Source organism: Condylostylus longicornis, unplaced genomic scaffold (genome assembly GCF_029603195.1).
Source record: "Condylostylus longicornis isolate FDR11 unplaced genomic scaffold, ASM2960319v2 ptg000013l, whole genome shotgun sequence".
Lineage (NCBI taxonomy): Eukaryota > Metazoa > Arthropoda > Insecta > Diptera > Dolichopodidae > Condylostylus > Condylostylus longicornis.
The window spans coordinates 16,352,976-16,374,797 of NW_026577982.1; the positions used below are offsets into that span (position 1 = coordinate 16,352,976).

Genomic DNA, 21,822 nt, shown 5'->3' on the forward strand with positions numbered 1-21,822 from the left:
CCTCAAACAATTCAATAGCTAACCAGTTTATTAGCTTGTGCGCCACTTTTTCTTTGTTTTTTGCAATCTAATAAGAAATGCCGATAAAATACTTATTATAAATCGATTATTTGCTATACGACAATCATAACTCATACATAAGTGTTTGCTTATCTATACAAAAAGTGTGTACCAGGCTTAAAGAGCCTTCGGATTATTTTAGGTCAAATAACGAATATCTAACGAAGAAGCAAAATAAAAAATGTAACATTAAACAAAAAAAACAAAAAATTCAAAAGTTTTTCCAATGAAATTTTTCTTTTTTATTTTTTATGTGTGTGCCTTAACAAAATGGGCCATTGTAACATTGTTATAGCTTAAAACTATCTAATTTTTAGTATTGTTATGGTAGGTAGAAGTCATCAAGTATAGTTTTTTTATATGATTATTTTTTTTTCTCACAATTAAAATGATGGCTACATTAAAACTTCATCATCACTTTTTCATTACTCCAAACTTAAATTTTTTTCCGTTTTTGCTTTGAAAAGAACAAGGAAAAGAAAAACGTTTATTCAAGCGGTCTTTTACAATTTTATGAGCGAAGAAAACGTTTTTTTGTTTAATGAAAATCGTTCTTCATAACGCTAAAATGCCAATATGATTTTTTTTTCAGTATACTTGCAAGACAAGTTGTTTTTCTAGCAATGATATTTACGTTTATAACAGTTGTTTAGAGTAGGAACAATAAAAATTATTTGCCTACAGGTTTGTTTATACAGAAAAATTAGTTTGGGTAATAATGAGTTTGTTGTAACAAGTTATTAAAGCAATATTTAGCAACCTTAACATAATAATGAAATTATTTGTATTACTTTGCTGAAATAAAAAAACTCATTTTAAGGTAATTGTGAATAATTTAAACAAAGTTACTTATTTAGTTATTAGGTATTTTTAGTAATCGAAAATAAAATAGAGAAATTTTTATTTGAACAAATAAGTGCTACAAAATTGAAGTGGATTCCAACTTACTTATAGTATCAGCAATAATTACACCTTAATATATGGGTATACAATTGCTCGGGATACGATATTTTATTTCAGCCGAATTTCGTAAAAAATTATTGTACATATATATTTAACGGTACACGTAATTTGAGATATGGTTAAAATCTGTATGATCCAAAAATTTCTCGAGTAATTCTACCTATAGTTTGCCAATTAAATTTAGCAAAAAAAAATTTCATTTGTAACAATTCTTTTTTATTATTTTATTATACATACATACATTTTATACTTACTTACCGCACATGCATACACGTATATCAAGAAAGTACCATTAAGTTTTATGAATCCAAATTGAAAACAAAAGCTCCATCTACTAAACTTTGTAAATAATTTGAAAAGGAAAAACACCGTTATTAAAATGTTGTGAACCTTCATAAATTTAATTTTTGCAGATGTAACTAACTATGTATGAAATTGAACTTACAACCAGAAATGTATATGCGCTTATTATGCATATTGTTATATATGAAGAGGCACATTATAAAACGTTCAAGCAAATATATACATATATACATAACTATAAATATAGATTACATTTTGTATTTTTAAATAACAATAAATCTATCGTAAGTGTCAGAATCATCAATTTAATCCATCCATCTGGTGGAAAATTTTGTTATCTTTATAATCGTAAACTACATGATATTCTTTGTAATTTATTAAATCAAAAGTGTTATTTTTTCTATTATTGCAGGGGAGGGGAGAGGTATTCAAATGAACGTAATATGCTTGTGTTAAAATGATTATTAGTAAATTTTATGTGTGGAATATAATATGTTTGTGTGTGTGCGTATGAACATATATTATATATTGCTCATACATGTTATATAGGTATGTATATAAGTATGTATGTATACATTAATGTATTTATGATAATCATGAATATAAAATTTTGTTACAATGAAGTGCAAGTACTTGCTTGTGAATTCTAATTTATCCAAAATACAATGGGGGAAATTAGCATGATTGGGCTATTTTTAGATTTCTACTAACTGCGCGTACTTATATTTCTGATGGTATTTTTGGTTTTATGATTTTTTTTTTATTATTTTCTCTTTTGTTTTTTTTTAACTTTTTTATTATGTTTTGGGGTCTTGTTTTCATTATTTTCACGCGCGTCTATTGTTATTGCTTTTATTAAATTGAATAATAGTTCAGTAGAAAAAAAATTATAAGCAGTTTTTTAAAATTTGCAACAATAAAAAAAAAATACACGAATACTACCTATCTTTTTTCATGCCGAAAATTTTTGTTTTCTATGTTGTTATTAATTTTGAAGGCTACTAATATGTTTTTCATTTGTCTTTACTTTTTTTTTTTACAAATTCGGATAAATCATGAATTTAATAAGGTTACGAAAATTGAAATAAAATCTGAAAAGGTTTTAGCTTTAAAGCTGGAATAAATTTTCTTTTTCAGTCACTCACTCCGTTTATCTAATAAACTTTCACTGTATTGAAGGGTTTTAGAAACGAAGGAACTACATAATATTTACATTTTGTTGCGAGAATGGCAAACATAACTTTGCTTGTGACTTTATACATAAATCAATACTTATTTTGAGATCTTAATCAGCTAAGTAAACAAATATTGAAAAATTAAGTATTGTGAAAAATGAGTTCTTTCATTTGTTTACGCCTTCAGTTATTCTTTAAAAGCAAGAACAAAGCTATTCGAGCCAATTTTTTTCGATTAAATTAACATTGTTTAATTATTTAACTTAAGAGTACAAGAAATTGAAAATGTTACTTCTTCAACTGTAAACTCTTTCTATTATAATTTATAAAAATTTTAATGCGCTACGTTTTCAATTTTCAGAAAATGGAGAACACTACTATATTGAAAAGATTTATGAACTTTTGTTATAAGAATTTTTGTTGTGGTTAGTTGAATATTAAAAATTTTATATTCAGTTTCCTGTGGTAAACATTATAGAAATTTAAAAACATGCTGGGAAAACTATTATTACATCAATTTCATTTAGACAATAACATAGAACTTGTTCAGAAATAATTTGATAAGTGACGAATTAAATCGATATTAAAATATTTAATAAATAATTAAATTATTTGTTCATATAACATAAAAAACGTAAATCAATTTGTTACAATTTTCTTAAAGAAAACATGAATAGTTGGTTAAGAAATTTGAAGAAAAAAAAATATTTGTAACAAATCGGAAAAAATGCAATTTCTATCAATAAATCCATTTATGAAGCTGTTTAGTGCTTATTAAGAAAGTATAGAAAATTGATTTAATTGATTTTTAATAGTTGATTTTTTAATTTAATTACAATTACTGCAATTGGCTTGAAAATTCATTTATTTATGTTAAAAACGACAAACGAAAAAAATTGAAAAATTTAAAGAAAATAATAAAGTAAAAGTTGTTCGAAGCGTTTATGAACAAGAAATTTATTTCTACAATTTTAAATATACTGAAATATGCCAAATATTAAGTAACTATATTATTAAATAAAATCGCTTGAAATGTAAAAGGAAAATTCAATTTAAATTTTCCTATATATTTAATTTATACAATATTAATTTAAACGGTTATTTATGCAGCAAACGTATGTACATACCATTAAAAATTTTATTGAAGAGAAACAAGTACGACATTTACCTTATAATAATAAATTTTACTTTTATTTTGATAGTGACATAAATGACAAATGTTATTTTATATTTATTCTTAAATTAAGTATTTCAATTTTCTACCATTTTCTGATAAATGCAGCCAACATCGATTAAAATTCACCTAGCGTCATGCATTCGTTTAAATTAATTCCAAAAGTCGTACATTTAGTGTTGCCGTGATGATAAAATTCTTGATAGGTTTTTTTTTGCAAGTGAGGACGTATAAAAACATTCTGATTTATATTTTAAAGTTCAATAATTTAAAGTGTTTCTTTTGGTATTAGGATATTTCTCAGGCAATATTTATTTGGATTTTTTTTTCTCGTTAGTCTAAGTCATTCGACTACAACGACATACTATAGTCCCTGACTATAACTAAGAGCTGACTTACAGTTAGTTGGGTAGGGCTCGGTTAAGTAAATGATGAATGAATTCTTGATAGTCGAATATCAAGAAAAGCATGCCATGGATTTAATTTAACAGGAAAGTGCTGCTTAGTATAATTGTAATATATGTAGACATGATTATTTTACATAATTATGATATCCAATTATGTTGGCAAATTTCTCACGAATTTTAAATTATAAATCGTTTGTGCCAAAAACGGAAATATTGAATTAATTTTTTTTTTTTTTGGAAAATATATGTAGCTTAAAAAATAAAACACCAACTTTTCTAATCAAAATCAATTTGAATACTCTTTCTTCTGGAAAAGTATAACGTTTATACGAGTAATTCCCCAGAATCTTAATGCAAATTAATATTTTTTTAGTTTGATTGCAATACTTAATAAGAAAAATTAATGGAATTCAATTTTCGAAGGATTTTGTTAAATTACTTTTCAAACCTGAAGATATTAAAAAAAAAATTTATTGCTTATTAAATAATTAATCAATAATTTTATTTCATCTTTTTTTTTTATTCTCATTTTAGATACTCTTTTATAGATTTATGATTTAGGACATAAGGATTTAAGGATATAGTTTTGTTGTTTCCGTAATCATTAATTTCTACATTCATTTATTGAATTAATTTTTGTTTTTTTTTTGTATAAAACATTCGTATAGTGTTATAGTTTTAGTTTTATGCATATACACTTCAAAGTATATTTCTACACGTAGAACAATTATTATATAATATATAGTTAAAATAAGTTAATATTAAAAAAAATGAGTAAGAAACCGGCAGCAGGGCCAGCTTTACATAAAGTTATTATGGTTGGTAGTGGTGGTGTTGGTAAATCAGCTTTAACATTACAATTTATGTATGATGAATTTGTAGAAGATTATGAACCAACAAAAGCAGATAGTTATAGGAAAAGGGTATGTGTTTTTTTTTTAATATTTAAGCTCATAATTTACATAGCATATGTGTATTTTTTAAAGGTTGTGTTAGATGGTGAAGAAGTTCAAATAGATATATTGGATACAGCTGGACAAGAAGATTATGCTGCTATCAGAGATAATTATTTTCGTAGTGGTGAAGGATTTTTATGCGTATTTTCAATAACAGATGATGAAAGTTTTCAGGCGACACAAGAATTCAGGTGATTTACAAATTAAAATCTTATCACAGAAATCTTTATCATTTAATATAGTAATGAGGCTTGCAATAAATGTCATGCTATAACATTGATAAGATTAATTACGATAAAAATATTTAATTACGATAACGAGCAAGTAATAATTTTTTTTTGTAATAAAACAAGCTGTAAATGTAAACTGTTTATTGTTAATGTGTTAAAACAATAATTAGCAGTATTCATGAATTTTAATTACAAAATCAAGGGGCACCTGTTTTACAGATAAACATTTAAAAAAAAAGTTTTTTATTAAATTAAAATCAAAATAGAACCACAATAAGGCAAAGAAATATGAAAAATAATGCCTTGGAATTTTTCGAAATTGATTTATGCTTTTTGAAAAATATGGTTAAAAATAAATAAATATCCCGAAAATATTATGAGAAATTTTTAATTTTAGTTCTTCCATATGATATTGGCTTCCATATAGTGTTTGTTATTTTTTTTTTGAATTTTTTGATGAATTGCAAGAACACGATTTTTATTTAATATTTAAGTGATTTTTCTTAAATTATTTTTTTTTGTTTTGAATATTTTAGCTTACACTTCTGATGGAACTACAATCATGGACTATTATTAAAGAATTAATAAAAATTAGAAGAACTTTTAATTGTTTAATTAAATACTTAAAACAAAAAATTTTCCATTTCTATTGTTTAAAATTTTTTTCCATTTTTTTTTTATTTTTTTTTTTAATTCTTATTTTTAGATTTCTGAAAATTTAAACTTACTTGTTTATTTAAATTTAGAATTTAAGAACAAATTTCGCCTCCCTCGTTTGATTATTTCAAGTTTTTAATGCAAAAGTTTTGCACAAACTTTTAAAAGAATTCTATTATTTTGTTCTATTTTTTGAAATGTAAAGAATAAAGGCCAATATTAATGAAATTATGGAATCTAAAATTAAATTATAATTTTTATTTTCGACTTTTGTTTCTAAAAAATTCACAAAAAGTTTTATTTTTCTCTCGTACAGTGGAAGTTTGTCAAAAATTTATAACCCCATTTTTAGTAAATTTAGGTTAATAACATAGAAATTAATTTGTAAACTGTTGTATCTTTATTTTGTCAAAAGTCCTGTTGGCGTTTTCGATTTGTATTGGAAACTTCTTACTAAGCATGTTATAATTATTCAAGATTCTATTACATTTTAAAATTACCATACAAAAAAATTGGGAATTTTTAGAATTTTCTACGGAATCGATATTGGATGTGAAAAACTTTAAATTATAATGAGCTCTTTAATAAAAAAAATGTATTTAGTACAAATAGCAGATTGTTGCTTAGAATGTTAAGGACCAATATCATAAAATTCAGTGTGAATTTTGCATAATATGATAAGCCAATTTTTATGTTATTTTCACAATATTGCAAAAGACCCTCTGACAGTTTGTGTTTGGAAAAGTGGAGTTCGGGACCTAAGTGAGTGATTCAATTTGTAGTTTGTCTATTATTATGATTGATTGAACAACCCTGTCTAGCTCTATTTTGGTATTTATACTTTTATATATACCATGTAATCATTTCACTTTTTATGGTGTTTATATACCAATTTTTTTTTTTAAAGTTCAAAAGAAATGCAAAAAAATTTAGGAGTGATAAAAATAAAAACAAAGAAAAAAAAACAGTTTTCGTTGAACCTTACGTGTCTATTTCATTATATTTTTAACGGTTGCCACTCGATATCTTCTTATATAAGTAAACTATATAATGTGGGTCAAAATCATTTTGTTTTATGTATAATAATAACATATGCGCTACGTAACGTATCTGTATACATAATACGTTCATATATACTCGTATAATGTTGGTTTATTTTTATTCTTTTCAATATTTTTAATTAAATTATTTGCTTTTAATATATGTATTGACTTACTTGCCATATATACACACAAATATATGCGTATATGTGTCTATTTTTTTTATCCGTTATCTTTCTTCCTGCTTCCTGTATAACATACAAAGTTACATTATATTATCTTTATATATGCATATGTTTGTACATACATATATACTTATTTTGAAGTTGAACTCTAAAAAACAAGAAAAAATAATTTTTTTATAGTATTTTTATTTTATTTATTTATTTATTATTTTTTTTAATGTTTTGTCTTTCAGAGAACAAATTTTGCGTGTCAAGAATGATGAAAGTATACCATTCTTGCTGGTTGGTAATAAATGTGATTTAAATGATAAACGTAAAGTAGCTTTAAGCGAATGTCAGTCACGCGCTCAACAATGGCAAGTTCCTTATGTAGAAACATCCGCAAAAACTAGGGAAAATGTTGACAAGGTATGTATGTATATAGGTATATAAAATGTATGTATGTATGTATATTATATTGTATATTCAGTGAGTATGTAAGTTAAAGTAAATAAACGTTAATATTATGATTAACAAAATAAAAAGAAAAAAATTATGACGATTATGTGTGGCAGGCAGGTAAGATTGCAATAAGAATCATGTATATATACATACATACATATGTACATACATACAAATCCACAATTTATTTATTTATTTACTTTTTTTTTAATTTATTTAGTCTTCATCTCTTCTCCCTCCATATAATATTTCGTTGACTGTCCATTTTGTATTTTAAATTAGAGAAAAAAATTTCTTTTCTTTCTTTACCTACTTATGAAAATTAAAAACTGTTAATATTGAAGTTTTTTTTTCATATAAAACTATTCAAATTATACTTAATGTAAGGAAATCATTTTTTTTTTTTTTTTTTTTTCTGAAATCAAGAAATCTCTGAGAATTTTCTTTTATTGTATGGATCTAGTGTATTTATTTTTAAAGAGGGGTTTCAAGATTTTATAGAAGGCGCTCATTAAATTAAAGGGGAATAATGTTAAAGTTGAAAACTGTTATTAATAGTATGAATGAGATACGAGTATGTAAGCAGTTATGTACAACGTATCTCTCTTTGATATTATAATTAATAAAAAAAAATATGTACCTACATAGTTTTATCTTTTATTTGAACTTTTTAATGTTGGGTCATTGACAGGACGCCACTTTTTAACTAAGTACCCATGTATTTAGTTAAAATTAATCCATTTCATTTGTTATTTGAGTTAGACAATGTGAGAATGTGTTTAGTTATAAATTTTTCAATTTATTTAAAAATTTAACTGAGAATAATTGCGGCAGATAATGTTAATTTTTTTTTTGGGTTTGGGATTTTGATATTATTTGAAAAATTTAATGGGGTTCGAAATAAAATTTTGGACTACAAAACAATTAAGAAAATGAATAGTGAATTATAAATACATACTCCAACATACGTATGTATATGTATGCTTTATATTTATTCAATTAGTTCCACTTATTCGTATTCCAAATTTCTAACATGATTTTAATACTCAAAAATAATAATGAATAATGGGTCGTAAAGTGTTATAAATTTCATTATTTGATTCAAAAGCCTTTTCGTTATTTTTATGATGTAACAGTGTAATTTTTTCATTTTGAAATTGTTACTAATTTCATATTATTCTTCAATTTCAAAAATTGTATAGGTATGTACGATAAAGCGTTTAAATTAAAGCAATATTTTGCAAATATGTATTTAAAAAATCGAAAGTGAATCGAATCTGAAGCACTAAGAAAAATTTTCATTAAATTAAATTTTGCCATTTTGACTTTTGTTACGCCCATTAAAGGAAATGTGTAAAAAATTGAATTTTAAATGGCTAAAATTGATTGATCCACATTAATGTTAAAGTTTTGAGTCTTCTGTTACGGTATTAATTTAATTTTTAAGGAAACAACTACTTTTAGTAAATTTAATAAACTTATGAATACGCATTATCATGTAATTTATTAATTTTTTTTAATTATAAAACCTTCATTGATGAAATTACTTTTTTAATTAAATAAAATTGAATATTGAATATTTCAATTGGAAATTATCCAGCAATAAGAAATTTATTTTGAGCAATCAAAATTAAGTAAATATTGATTTGTTTCTGAAAATTTTAAGTATAGCATTGGAAAAAGTTAAAGTTTGTTTTTACTACATTATACAAAATCTTTATTTTTTATTATTTATTAATTTCACTTTTTCCGCATCTAGCCAGCAGGCTGCCGTTTGAACAGCACAATTAGTCCTACCACAATTAGTTCAGTTATAACAAGTAAAAATTATTATCAAATATTGCAAAGAGTTCACTGTTTATTTTTTAATTAAGCCAAAAGTTCACATAAAATTCTTGACGCATTCTAAAATATTGCTGGTTCAGTATTTTCTTTATTGGATTCATTGGATTGCATTGTATAACGTCCAACCATATTTAAAAAAAAAGTAACATTTATTAAAAATTTATTTTAGAATTTACTATCAAAGTTAAAATATGTTTATTTTTCTGTGTTTTTACTTCTCTCTTTAAACACGAAATATTTGTATCCGACTTGGAAATATTTCAAAAATAAATGTATTCTGTTTAAGGTGTGAAAAAAAATCCAAAGAAAGTAAATAAAAAATTCGAAATAGAATTCGAAAGTTCACGTTAGTCTCTAAACGTGACAAGAATGAATACTTGTTTATTTTTAAGAATATTATAGAAAAACACTTAAATTAAGTGATTTTAAGTATATTGCTTTGGTAGGCTTTTTAGTGCATAATTCCAACAATAAAACTATTATACAACAATAAAACTAAAAATGGAATTTTAAACTTTGTATATAAACATCTTAACATGTCGCTCGTTCAATTTTGCTAATACTTGTAGTTTTTAAGTTTTGTAAAAGAGTTGTTATTGTTTGCGTCTCTTTTAAAGTAAACAACACTGTAAGCGTGGAAAATTCAAAACTAGTGTAGTTTACACAAAAGTAACTGTAATAATGTATCTATTTATCCCGGTAGGTGGCCTAATATTTTCACGTGGAAAATAAATATCAAATCCTTAATAGTAGCAATCTTAGTACTGGTGTCTACGGTCAATTGTAATTTACTCACTTTAATTATTTTATGCTCAAATATTTTTTATTGAAATTTTTGTCGCATTGATTTTTTTTGGCTTTTGTTGTCTCAATATAGAAATCCATTCATATTCTCACATTATTGAAAAGTTCTGCAATTTTATTTAGAAAAAAAAATTATGCCAAAAAAGTATTGTCGCTTGCCCGCATACCTAGATGTTTTTATAGTTAAAAATTGTGTATTGTATAACTTTTGTATTGCTATTTAAATAAAATTACCTAAATTTTAACTACACATAAAACGCTGTAAACCATGTTTTCATTTTTATATCTTAATATTCATATATTATAAGAATAATTGATTTATTTTTTAATTACCATATTCATATGTTTTTAATTAATTTTTTCATGATTTTATATAGTTTAAATAGGATGCTGTTTTTGAATAAATAAAGAGCGAAATGTTTGAATAATAATTAATTTTAAGCTCATAATCAACATAGTCTTCTTCTCATACGAGTTTAAATAGTTTCAACAAAATGCGGAAAAATTCATCATGTATTCATTTTGTATCGCCGTCATCATCATCATCATCATTCATTCTCACATTATTAATTATAATCATTAGCAACTATGTAAATGTGTCGATATACATATATATATATAAGTATATGAAAACATAAATGAACTACTTATTCAAACATATTTTATTATATATTAAGATTTTTCAATACTGTATACTTAAAATTACTCTCTACATATTTCTTATTATTAAATTATGCCTTACCTTAACCATATTATGTTTTATCTTAGCACAACGTTGATTTTAATAAGACTCATTCCATGAGTTAAAATGAATAAATTATTAAAAATCAATTCTTAATATAGGAGATTAATGTTCGAATTGTCTATAAATAGAATAAGTTCATTTGGTTTGGTTGTTAACTCTTAATTAATTTCTGTAATTTGACATCATGGTACAATAGTCTAACATTGATTGATATTAATTAAATCATACCTTAATTGAAATTAATTAAATAAAATATGCATACACGAATATGCAGGCACCCACTTTTTTCTTAAATTTTATTGTGCATCTCTTGCGTTTTAGTTTCAAAAGGTTATGTCTTTTTTTTTTTAAATTTTAGCTCATAAAAACTGTTAACAATATTCTAAGTATGTATTTATGTTTATCAGTCTGTTTCTAGGTTTCAATTTTTAGTCACTCTGTACTATTGCAATATTTTGCCATTATTTCGAGTACTACTATTACCATTTTATTTTTGTTGTTAAAATTCCCGTGATATTTTACGATATAAGAGAAAACAGAAATTAAATTGTATATAAAAAAATTTCCTTTATTATAAAACATGATTTGTCCGATATACTAAGCCATTTGATCAAAATTTATTTACAATTATTTTTGTGTAGTAAAATATATTCTGTACAAAGTTTATATTCATTGATCTTATTTTCAATGTCAAAATTTTAAAGCAACCGATCCATTTTAGATCACTTATCAGCATTTGATTTCCCTACAAGAACTGTACATATTGTCGAGTTCTTTAATTTTTATAATTTAAAAAAAAAACTTCCAAACTCATAGCGCCAACTAGCCTTTACCTAATCCAATTATCCTACTCTTACTCAATCATCGAATTCCATTCGTTGTTGAAACTACAAGAATTATTTTATTTTACCATTAAAAAATTAATGGCTTGGCTTTAGGTATTATAAATTTTATATTATTTACACGCTGTTAATTTTATTTCATTAATTCATATTTTGTATGTTTGATTGACCACTTTTAATTTATAAATTTAAAACATTTTAAAGTATCTGCAATTTTCAGAGCGGCATTGTAATTGTCCCAAATGTTTTATTTTGTAAAAACTCAAGTATGAAAATGATTTTTATTATAGTGTTGTGATTTTTGTGTTTTTCTTTTTCTTTTGCATATGCTTTTCTATTTAAAAATCCCTATCTAGCATACCTTCACTATCTAATAATAATTACAATTTTTTTTTCACTTTTCTATTGTTTTTTCTTTTACTCTTTATTGCTATAAAACTAATGTAAAATAACAGTGAATTTTTTTTATATTTTTTTTTCTCTTCTTACTCACAGGTGTTTTTTGATTTGATGCGTGAAATAAGATCACGAAAAACTGAAGATTCAAAATCACCAAGTGGTCGAACTAAGATTAAAGACAAAAGAAAGAAACCCAGATGTATAATTCTGTAGATAGGTGCATAACATTAAAAAAAAAATCACATATAAGAAAAAAAAATAAAAAAGTAAAAAAAAAAAATAAACGATTATTAAGAAAATAATAAAAAAAAAACGTATACATTCGTCATTATTGTGCATTGTAAAAACAAAACAAGTAAAAAATGAAATTTATAACAATAACTAAAAGGGAATGCAAATGCAAAACAAAAATACATACATATGAACATGTGAAAAACAAATTTAAAAAACTACCACAATAGTGTAAATTACAGCTGCAACTACTAAAAAAACAAAAAATAATAAAAAACATGTAATTTGTTTTCTGTGATTTTCTTTATAATAATTTTTGTTTTTGTAAGAATGAATAAATTAAAAGTATTTCAGCTATAAGTAATTTTTAAAATAAAATCAAATTGATTGATTATTGAATGAGAAATGAAATGAAATTATTAAATTGCATATTACTAAAAATTTGCTATTAAAAACAGTAGAGAATTAAATTCTAAAAATAAATACAGTGATACCTCGACATAATGTTCACACACCATGTAGATTTCATATTACCTACAAAAGCAAAAAGCATTGTTCCTGTTGAATAAATTGGTCGATTTAAAAAAAAATTCTTTACACAGAATATTGGCTATTGTAACTAATATTATAAATTAAATGCAAATCTTCAATCTCTGGAAATATGTAAATCAATTAAAATTTTAAATTTACTATATTCTTGGATATCGTAATATCGTACTTTAGAATTAGTTTGTAGAAATCATCATAAATCCTGACTTTGGTATAACTTTAATTCTGTACTACTTGTACTACAAAATTAGAAAATGTAAACTCATATATATCTAAGTTATTTAATTGAATTATTATGAAATTTATTAAATTCATTATAAAATTCATTAATCAATCAGTTTGATTTTAAAGTAAGAAAATAGTTTACAATAATTATTTTTTTAATTTTGCAAATTTACAAATTAAATTTAAGATAAAAATTTTTGTGTTTTACTATTCGAAATTACTAAATGCAATAACTTTTTAAATGAAAGTTTTATTTATATAATTAAATAATAATTAATTCGTGTGGTTAATGCTACTAGATAACTCGCAATTATCGGTTTAGAGATATTGACTTTTAGAGATTTAGTGATAACAAATAATTTATCATGAAGATATCTAGTTTTGGTATTATAATTTTCAGATACTTAAGACCACTTTTAAGCTTAGATATTGATCGCAGATTTTATGACGCCTAGGCTAATTATCTAAAAATACAAAATTTTCGAGTTATCTAGTTGTAGCATCAACCTCACGAATTATGAATTAATATGGAATTAATAAAACACAAAATTTGAATTGATTGGCATTAAAAAACGTGAAAGCAGAGTTATTGCATGAATTATTCAAATTAAATTGAAACTATAAAATTTAATATGCTTATATTTTAATGTACACTTTATTTATATAAGATCATCAAATAATTATGCATTAATTAGAAAATTTTCTTATTTCAATTATTAAGCTTTAATAAATTCATTTATACACAGTAAAATTTTTCATATACAATCATTGTAAGAACATTTAAAAATCTAAATCATTAAGTATGTTTAATTATGTACGTGTGTATAATCTATTTGTATAACAAATTACAATAATTAAACTAACATAATATAAAACTTAAAAACATATAATTAAATTTTATAATATTTTAAAGTTCATCAGTATTTAAATTGAGTATTACTCATTCTTTGTAATTTGTCCCCAAAAAAGCTTTTGTTTGTGCAAGCGTTTATGTGTTTTTCGTTTTTATTTTTTTCCACAGAAATGTTTTCCATTTTTAATTATCATATATTTTTTTTATTTTACTTATTTTCGCGCTTTTGTATACTTTACAAAACATAGTATTTATTCCATATCTTAGTAATAATTTTTTATGAGTGGTTTTCATTATAATTGAATCATTGCCACTATAATATTCTTAATCAACGATGATAAATGAGTATTTTAAAATGAATCACTTATATTTGCCTTTCTGTTAAGAATAAAAAATATTATAAAATAATACAATCTTTTAATTTTTTTATCACAAATTTGAAAAATTTCTGAATTTTTTTTTATAAGTATACTTGGGATATGAATCTAATAAATTCAATAACATGAACCTTGTACTTTTAGAAATCTAATACTGAATAAGTAATATAGCACTGTTCTATTATTCCATCTTATTGATTTTAAAAAACATATGTATATGGTTGTAATAAAATTGTAATAATAAGTAATTGAAGAAATCTTTTAATTTCCAACGTAATTCTTAGCACAAATTCAGAAAATGTAATAACAATTTTGGAAATTGATGCCATCGTGATGATCAAATCTTAATATTTAATCCATTTTAGTTGAAATTTGATGATCTTTACATAAGAAATTTAGAAAGAATGCAATCATTCTGTTTAACGTGATAAGATTTTAATATTTTTAAATAATTATTGTTGGAAATTCGATTGACTTCTAAGATGTGACCAAAATACCAAAAATAGATATTGGCTTCCTCAATAATTAATTCGTATTTTGCTAATGTTATTTCTTTTTTATTATTTAGCAGCTGTACAAGAGTTCGTTGTTCAAGTATTATTTTGAATAAATTAAATCTTAAAAGAATTACTATGAAAACGAATTTGTAATGAAGAATTTCTTAAATAAGAATTTGTAATAAAAGTATTGGTCAATTTTAGAAGTCATTTTCGAAACCCTTATATTATTAATTATTCATTTAACGCAAATTTTAAATTCAAATATGGAAAATAATGTGGCACAAAATTAAAACTGTTCAATTATTTCTAATATAAACTAGAAATTTATTGTATCAAATCAAAATAATTATAAAAATTGATGAATTTTTTCAAATTTTAAAATATTTTGGTCATTTAAATTAAAATTCATATTTGAATTAAATAAATGTATTCTAAAAATTTTAGTTTATTTATTTTCCTAATACTAATTAATTAATAACTAAAAACTTATTTTTAGGTTTTCAAAGATCTGATTCGAGAAATTTCAGCAAAAAAAAAGCTCCGTCAAAATGTTGGAGAAATGCAATCATCAAATTCCCGTTGCTGCCAACTGTTATAGACTTAAATGAACATCATTAAAATATCATTCATCATTTAAAAAAAAAACATTGAAACTTAAGAAAGTTCGTAATTTTTGTAAAATATCAAAAATTATTTTTAATTTATATTTAAAAGTAAATGAAAAACAAAAGAAACATCTGATAAAATAATTTGCTAACTTGTAAAACTTAGATATAAATTAATAAATAACTTGTAAAAAACAAAAAAAAATAATCGACGACAACTTTCTTTTTGTTTTTAGGAAATGAAAATTTTTTCATTTTTATTTTTTCGCTTTTGCTATATATTTAAAAATGTAGATTTATCTAAAACAAAAAAAATCGTTTAGAATTAATTTTTTGTATATCAAAAACATTTAAATTATTAAAAAAATATAAATTTTAAGGACGAAATACAATAACGCAAAAATATGATATGTAAGTTAATTTTTTTTTTTGAAAATTTAAGCATGAAATACACTTGTTCATAGCATTACAATTGTAAAAATTATGCAACATATTTCATTAGAATTAAAACCACTTCAAATATTGTCTGCCATTAAAAAATAATGTCATTTTTAATATGTAGGTATGTACTTGATCAGACACAAATTGTATGATCTTTTTTAAATTATACTTTGGAGTACAAAAAATTTAATTTATTTAAAAGTTTTACTTCTTAAGATTTCTCTTAATTAAGTAACACTTAATTAAATTGAAAACTAATTAGATTTTTCTTTCTACTTAAATTCTTGGAACGATTATTTCAACTACTTATAGATTGTAATTTTGTTATAAACTATTGAGCAAATCAATGTAAATTTTATTTATTAAAAGTAATATATTTAAAGTTAAAATACTATATATATATATACGCTGAAAAAGATGCATTTACTTGCTTAAATTCTGAAATAAACAGCAATCATATAGTTTGTTTACAAATTATTATATATAAAATAAAAATTTAATAAAGTTTTAATAAAATTAAAGTAATGTTTATTAAATTACTTTTGTTTTTTCTTCAAATTATTAATATTAACTGAAATTCAAATAGAATGTACGCAGTTAAAAATGCAATTTAAAAAAAAAGGTCCAATAAATAAAATTAATAAATAAAAAATATCAACAATTTAATTATTAATTTTCTGTTGACTTTAATTGCATTATAAATTTCGTTTTAAAATTGTTTTTTTATCAGAATAATAAAATATTTAGGTTCCTATTTTTCTTATTTATATTTTTTTAATGTAAATCATTCACTTGCATCCTCGACTTAATTAGTAATTTTGAAATAAAAAAGTTGGAAGTTCCTAAATTTTGCTACAAAAAAAAATAGAATTGTTAATAACAAAAAAGAATAATTTTCTTTTATATCGAAATTAGATTTGTTTTGCATTGAGAAAGAAAAATTCACTACTCAATGTTGAAAGTTTACACATTTGCGAATTTAATACAAGTTAAAATTCATAATGCTTTGTTTGTTGAAAATCATACAAATTAATATAGAATATCTAATCTAATGTATCATATTTTTGCGTAAACTCTTTTTAGAAAATCAATGCTTCATTTTTTTTAATTATACTACAATTAGATAATTAATGCAATTAAATAAATAAACACAAAAAATTTATGATAAGAGAGCGTTTTGTAAAATATTCAACAAAAAATTTTATTGTAAAAACAAAAATTATTAAAAAAACATTATATATAATAAAATGGGAAATTATAAAATAAAATTCATTTACAAATAAAGTATATATATATATAATTTAAATATATAAAATTAATACGGATACACAATCTTAAAATATGAAAATAAAACTATATAAATGAAGGTTAAAATTTTATATGATTATTTAGTTTAAATAAAAATATGGAAAAATTAAAAACAATATTGATATTATATATAAAACAAAAAGTAAATTAATTATTAAATTAAAAGCAGTAAATTTAATTTTAAGTATTGTAATTTTTTTTTGTCAGTAATATTTAATAAAAAGAACAACAAAAACAAAAAACTTAATTAAATTATGGCCGTTTTGATATATGTATAAATAAAAATAAGAGCTCTGCAAAATGCAAAAATGATTTTCTTTTATGTTAGAAAAATTTTTTTTAATAAATTAGATAAGTTGCATATTTTTGTAGCAAAGTAAATACTTTTCAGATTTTTTTTTATCTTCACTGAATGTAAATGTGAGATCATTCAAATTTAATTTCAATCCTGTTACAAATTCTAGAAAAATATAACGTTTCTGAAATAATTTTTTACAATATTATTTAATAACCATTCCATATTTTTTTTATATTATGTAGTTTTAAGTCTTGTGAGTTATGGGTCACATATAAATTTGTTTAGAAAAGTATTTCAAGTTTCGTTGAAGAAAAATTTTTTACCAGAAAATTGAGTTTCAGTTAAAGCAATTTAGCTGCAAAAATATATATGTTTATATGTACTATAATTTACAAAATAAGAAACGTTTTGACTCTATTGGAAACAGAAACCTGGTAAGTAGGTAAAACTATTAAGAAACATTTATGATGAAAATTTTTGAATTATAATAAAAGGCAATAGACAAACATTTTGCGCTCAATTTTTTATGTAATACTCTTTTTTTTATCTTTTTCAGATGGTAGAATTTCTTAACGCTGAATTAGTCGATTCACGAATTTTTATTAATTAATAAAATTAAATTAAAGAATTGCTTTATTAATAATCGACAATTACACTTTTATTAACTTATGTTTTTCTTAAAATCATTTTTGAGGAATGATGCAATATCACACCGTCATTTATCAACCGGCAAGAAATTTTTAATGGATTTGGTTTTGAATTGATAATAAGGTTTTTAAAATTTAAATATGTAGATATATTAGTTCTCTCTTGCTCCCCTTAATTATTTCAGTCAACCACTCTTTTATTAGAATTTAATTACTGTACTTGTATCTTTTAACACAAAATAAGAATAACGATTTTTTCATATGTTTTTTTCTTTATTTTTGAAATATATTTCCATTTTTGTAAAATTCTTAAATTTTTCGTACAATTAAATTCAATTTTTTTTCAGTTATTTTTTATTTTTTTTTTTTTGTTTTTCATTATTATATAATAATATATATATATATATATTTACTTTTTAACTTATAATTATAATTTAATTTTGATTTAAAATTAAATTATTATTTTGTATTTTTTTATTTTGCCATTTTTTTTCTGTTTTAATTTTATTAAACTCACAGAGAGAATAAAAACTGATTCCTTTAAAATAAAAATTTATTTAAATTTTTTATCTTAAAAATTTATATTTTCCAATTTTTTTTTTATTTTTTTTTTCTGATTTTCTTACTTAATATTAATAAAGTTTTTTTTTGTCAATTTTTTGTATATATATATATAATTTTTAAAAACAATATTACACCTGTAGTATTTTTTTAAATTTATTTTTTATTATATTTTTTATTTAATTTTTTTTTTTAATTTAGTTGTTTTATTTCCAGTTTATTTGCAATTGTAATTTTATTTTTTAAATAACCTAAAAAAATCTTATAATATATGATCAAATAGATTTAACAATATGTTTTAAATATGCGTTGCTGTTTAGGATATTTTTTAATATTTAAATTAATTTACATAAAATAAAACTTTCTATTTGATTAAATAGTATAAAACTTTTATATGAAATATAGTAGAAAATTAAAAACAAAAAAAAAATTAATTTTTAACTTAAAATTTAATTTAAAACTTAAAATAATTGTAAAAAAAAACTTAAAACCTTGAATTTTAAAAATAGACAAACACTTTTTTTTTATACAAAATTAATTTTAAAAATAATTGGTGGTATGCTGAATGAAATACAAAACAAATAAAAATTATTTTTATTATTTCATATACATAATTGAAAATTTCAAAAACTACTTATAATTTCCGTAAAATATTTGTAATTTCAAAGAAATGTATAAAAAAAAATACAAGAATTATAATATTTTTAACTCTTAAAAAATGGATCATTTTTAAAATACTGATGTTTTGAATTTATTTTTGCACATATAAAATGGTGGATATTGCACTTATTTTTTTTTTTTTGAGTACATGTTTGAATTATGCTTTATTGTGCATTTCCATTACGCTATTTGCATATTTAGATAAGTTACTAGTTTTACTTAGAATATATTTAAATATTTTACATTATTTAAAACTGGTTTTATTTTATTTTGATCAAGTGTGAATGTGTTTCCTAAAAGCTGCATTAATTTAAAATTACATAACATTTTAGAAATGATCCTGTTTTTAAGTGTTGCAGAGTTTTAGATATTTTTTTTTTGTAATATATAATTTGCTACTTTGTCTTCTAAATATCATTTGCATGGTTAAAAGCTAAAGAAGGAGTGTTTAACTAAACTGTATTAAAAAATTGTTCTTTTTAAGTAACTACTAAATGGAGTTAGCAATTCAAAATTTAGAAGGAAAATAAAATTTAAAACAAATCACACAAATTAATAAAAAAATAAAAAAAAATTTTCTTAGTTGAATTAATCAAAGAATTAAAGACGCTTGGAAATTAAATTTTTATTTTGCATGACAATTGAAATTTTATAAATTAAATGTTTAATAATTACAAAGTATTTATTTTATAAAATTACAGCACTCCTTCAAAAGCTGTTAGAAATTTACATTTATTGATTTGTATGCATGTATGTATATAAAATTTTTATTTCTTTTGTTTCCTATTTAAATTTGTTTTCATATTTAATTATGAAACAAATTTTCTTTTATAGAGATTTTGAAACCTAACTGAACTTATTGTTTTTCTTTATTTTTATTTTTTAATCTACAATTTTTTTTTTATGTTTTCTGTATTTAAGTTTGATTTAATTTAAAAATTTATTTATAATTATTTTCTTATTTATTATATTTGTATATAGTATTATGTACTACATTCTTGTTTTTATTGCTGTTAAATAATATAAACACATTAAATAAAAAATTAAATAGTAAAAAAAATTTTAAAATATTAAAATATTTAGTATATACATGGAGGGAAAAAGAGATTTGATAAAAATAAAGTTATATATATATTTTTTTTTTCTTTAATTATCATATAAATCCTTTTTATTGCATTCTATACTTTTTTCTAATACTGAAAAATTGTTATTTTTTTTTTCAATATTATTTAATTAAAAATCTTGAGTAACACAATGATAATGGTACTACCTAGATGAAATTATTTTGTCTCTACGTTTAAATAAACAAAGATGTTATCATATTATTTATTGAAGGCGTTACTGACATTTAGTTCATTCAATTTTTTAAATTGTTACCAGCATCATTATCTTTATTAATTAGATTAGAACTTAGTAAATAATATTATCGAAACTTTTGACAAAAAAAAGAATAAAACAAAACAAACAAAAAAAAAATTGCACAGAATTATTTTGTACAGAAGAAAAAAATTAAAATAAGCATAAATTGCAAAATATTAAGAAAATTTTTCAAAATTTATATTAATATTTGTTTATATGAAAAAACAAAAGAAATTTTAAAGAATTATTTAATTTTGTTGAAATTTTTGTAGTTTAGCTTCTACTTTCTATTTAACACAATAGAAATGTATAAAAGAGTTAAAAAAATTATTCTTTTGTCCTTTTTTTCGGAGAAACGAGGATTCAAATCAAATTTGATAAAATACTATAAACACAAAAATATTTTATAATTTTATTAAATCAAATTTTAATTTATTAAAGTAAAAAAAAAAGGCAGTAGCATTTTTTTCTCTTCTTTTATATAATTTGTTTTTTACTTTTTTGTTATTTATATTTGTAAAATAACCGAAATTTCAAAGAAAAATTATTACTTATATGCGAATATATTTACAATTTTCTATACAAAAAAAAATATAATATGTTTATTTATCATATAGAATAAATGAATTTAAAATTCCTGAAATTATTCCTGGTTCAATATTACTTTTAGTTTCAACAACTATAAAATTAAGTATGATTTTAAAAATATTGAAATTTCCAATTTCAATTGACATGAAAATAAATGTTAAATTTTATATCGAAAGAATTTTAAAATTATTCAATTATAATAAAAATAAATAATCTCTCCGGCATAATCTTAATATGATATTTAATTTATTTTTAATTAAAGAATTTTATTTTTATGTAGACTGAATTCATTTAATAAGCTCACAATAAAAAAAAATTAAACTTGAGGAATTTTTAATATATTTTTTCAAAATTAAATTAAATATACTAAACTTAATATGTTATTGATATTGTT

At 21.7% G+C, this 21,822-nt stretch overlaps 1 protein-coding gene across 2 annotated transcripts in view; it reads left to right on the forward strand.

Annotated features, from left to right (window-relative positions):
* The window catches only part of LOC129605497 (ras-related protein Ral-a), a 37,741-nt gene extending 21,428 nt beyond the window's left edge, over nucleotides 1-16,313 (forward strand). The window contains exons 2-6 of one of the 2 annotated variants that reach the window (XM_055515284.1): nucleotides 4,617-5,005; nucleotides 5,069-5,229; nucleotides 7,384-7,558; nucleotides 12,323-12,737; nucleotides 15,458-16,312. In XM_055515284.1, coding sequence (XP_055371259.1) covers nucleotides 4,853-5,005; nucleotides 5,069-5,229; nucleotides 7,384-7,558; nucleotides 12,323-12,439 — 606 coding nt within the window. In that variant the 5' untranslated portion in view covers nucleotides 4,617-4,852 and the 3' untranslated portion in view covers nucleotides 12,440-12,737; nucleotides 15,458-16,312. Of the gene's footprint in view, nucleotides 1-4,616; nucleotides 5,006-5,068; nucleotides 5,230-7,383; nucleotides 7,559-12,322; nucleotides 12,738-15,457 lie in introns of both variants that reach the window. The other variant, XM_055515285.1, reaches the window with a different exon arrangement.
* The last annotated feature ends 5,509 nt before the right edge of the window (nucleotides 16,314-21,822 follow it).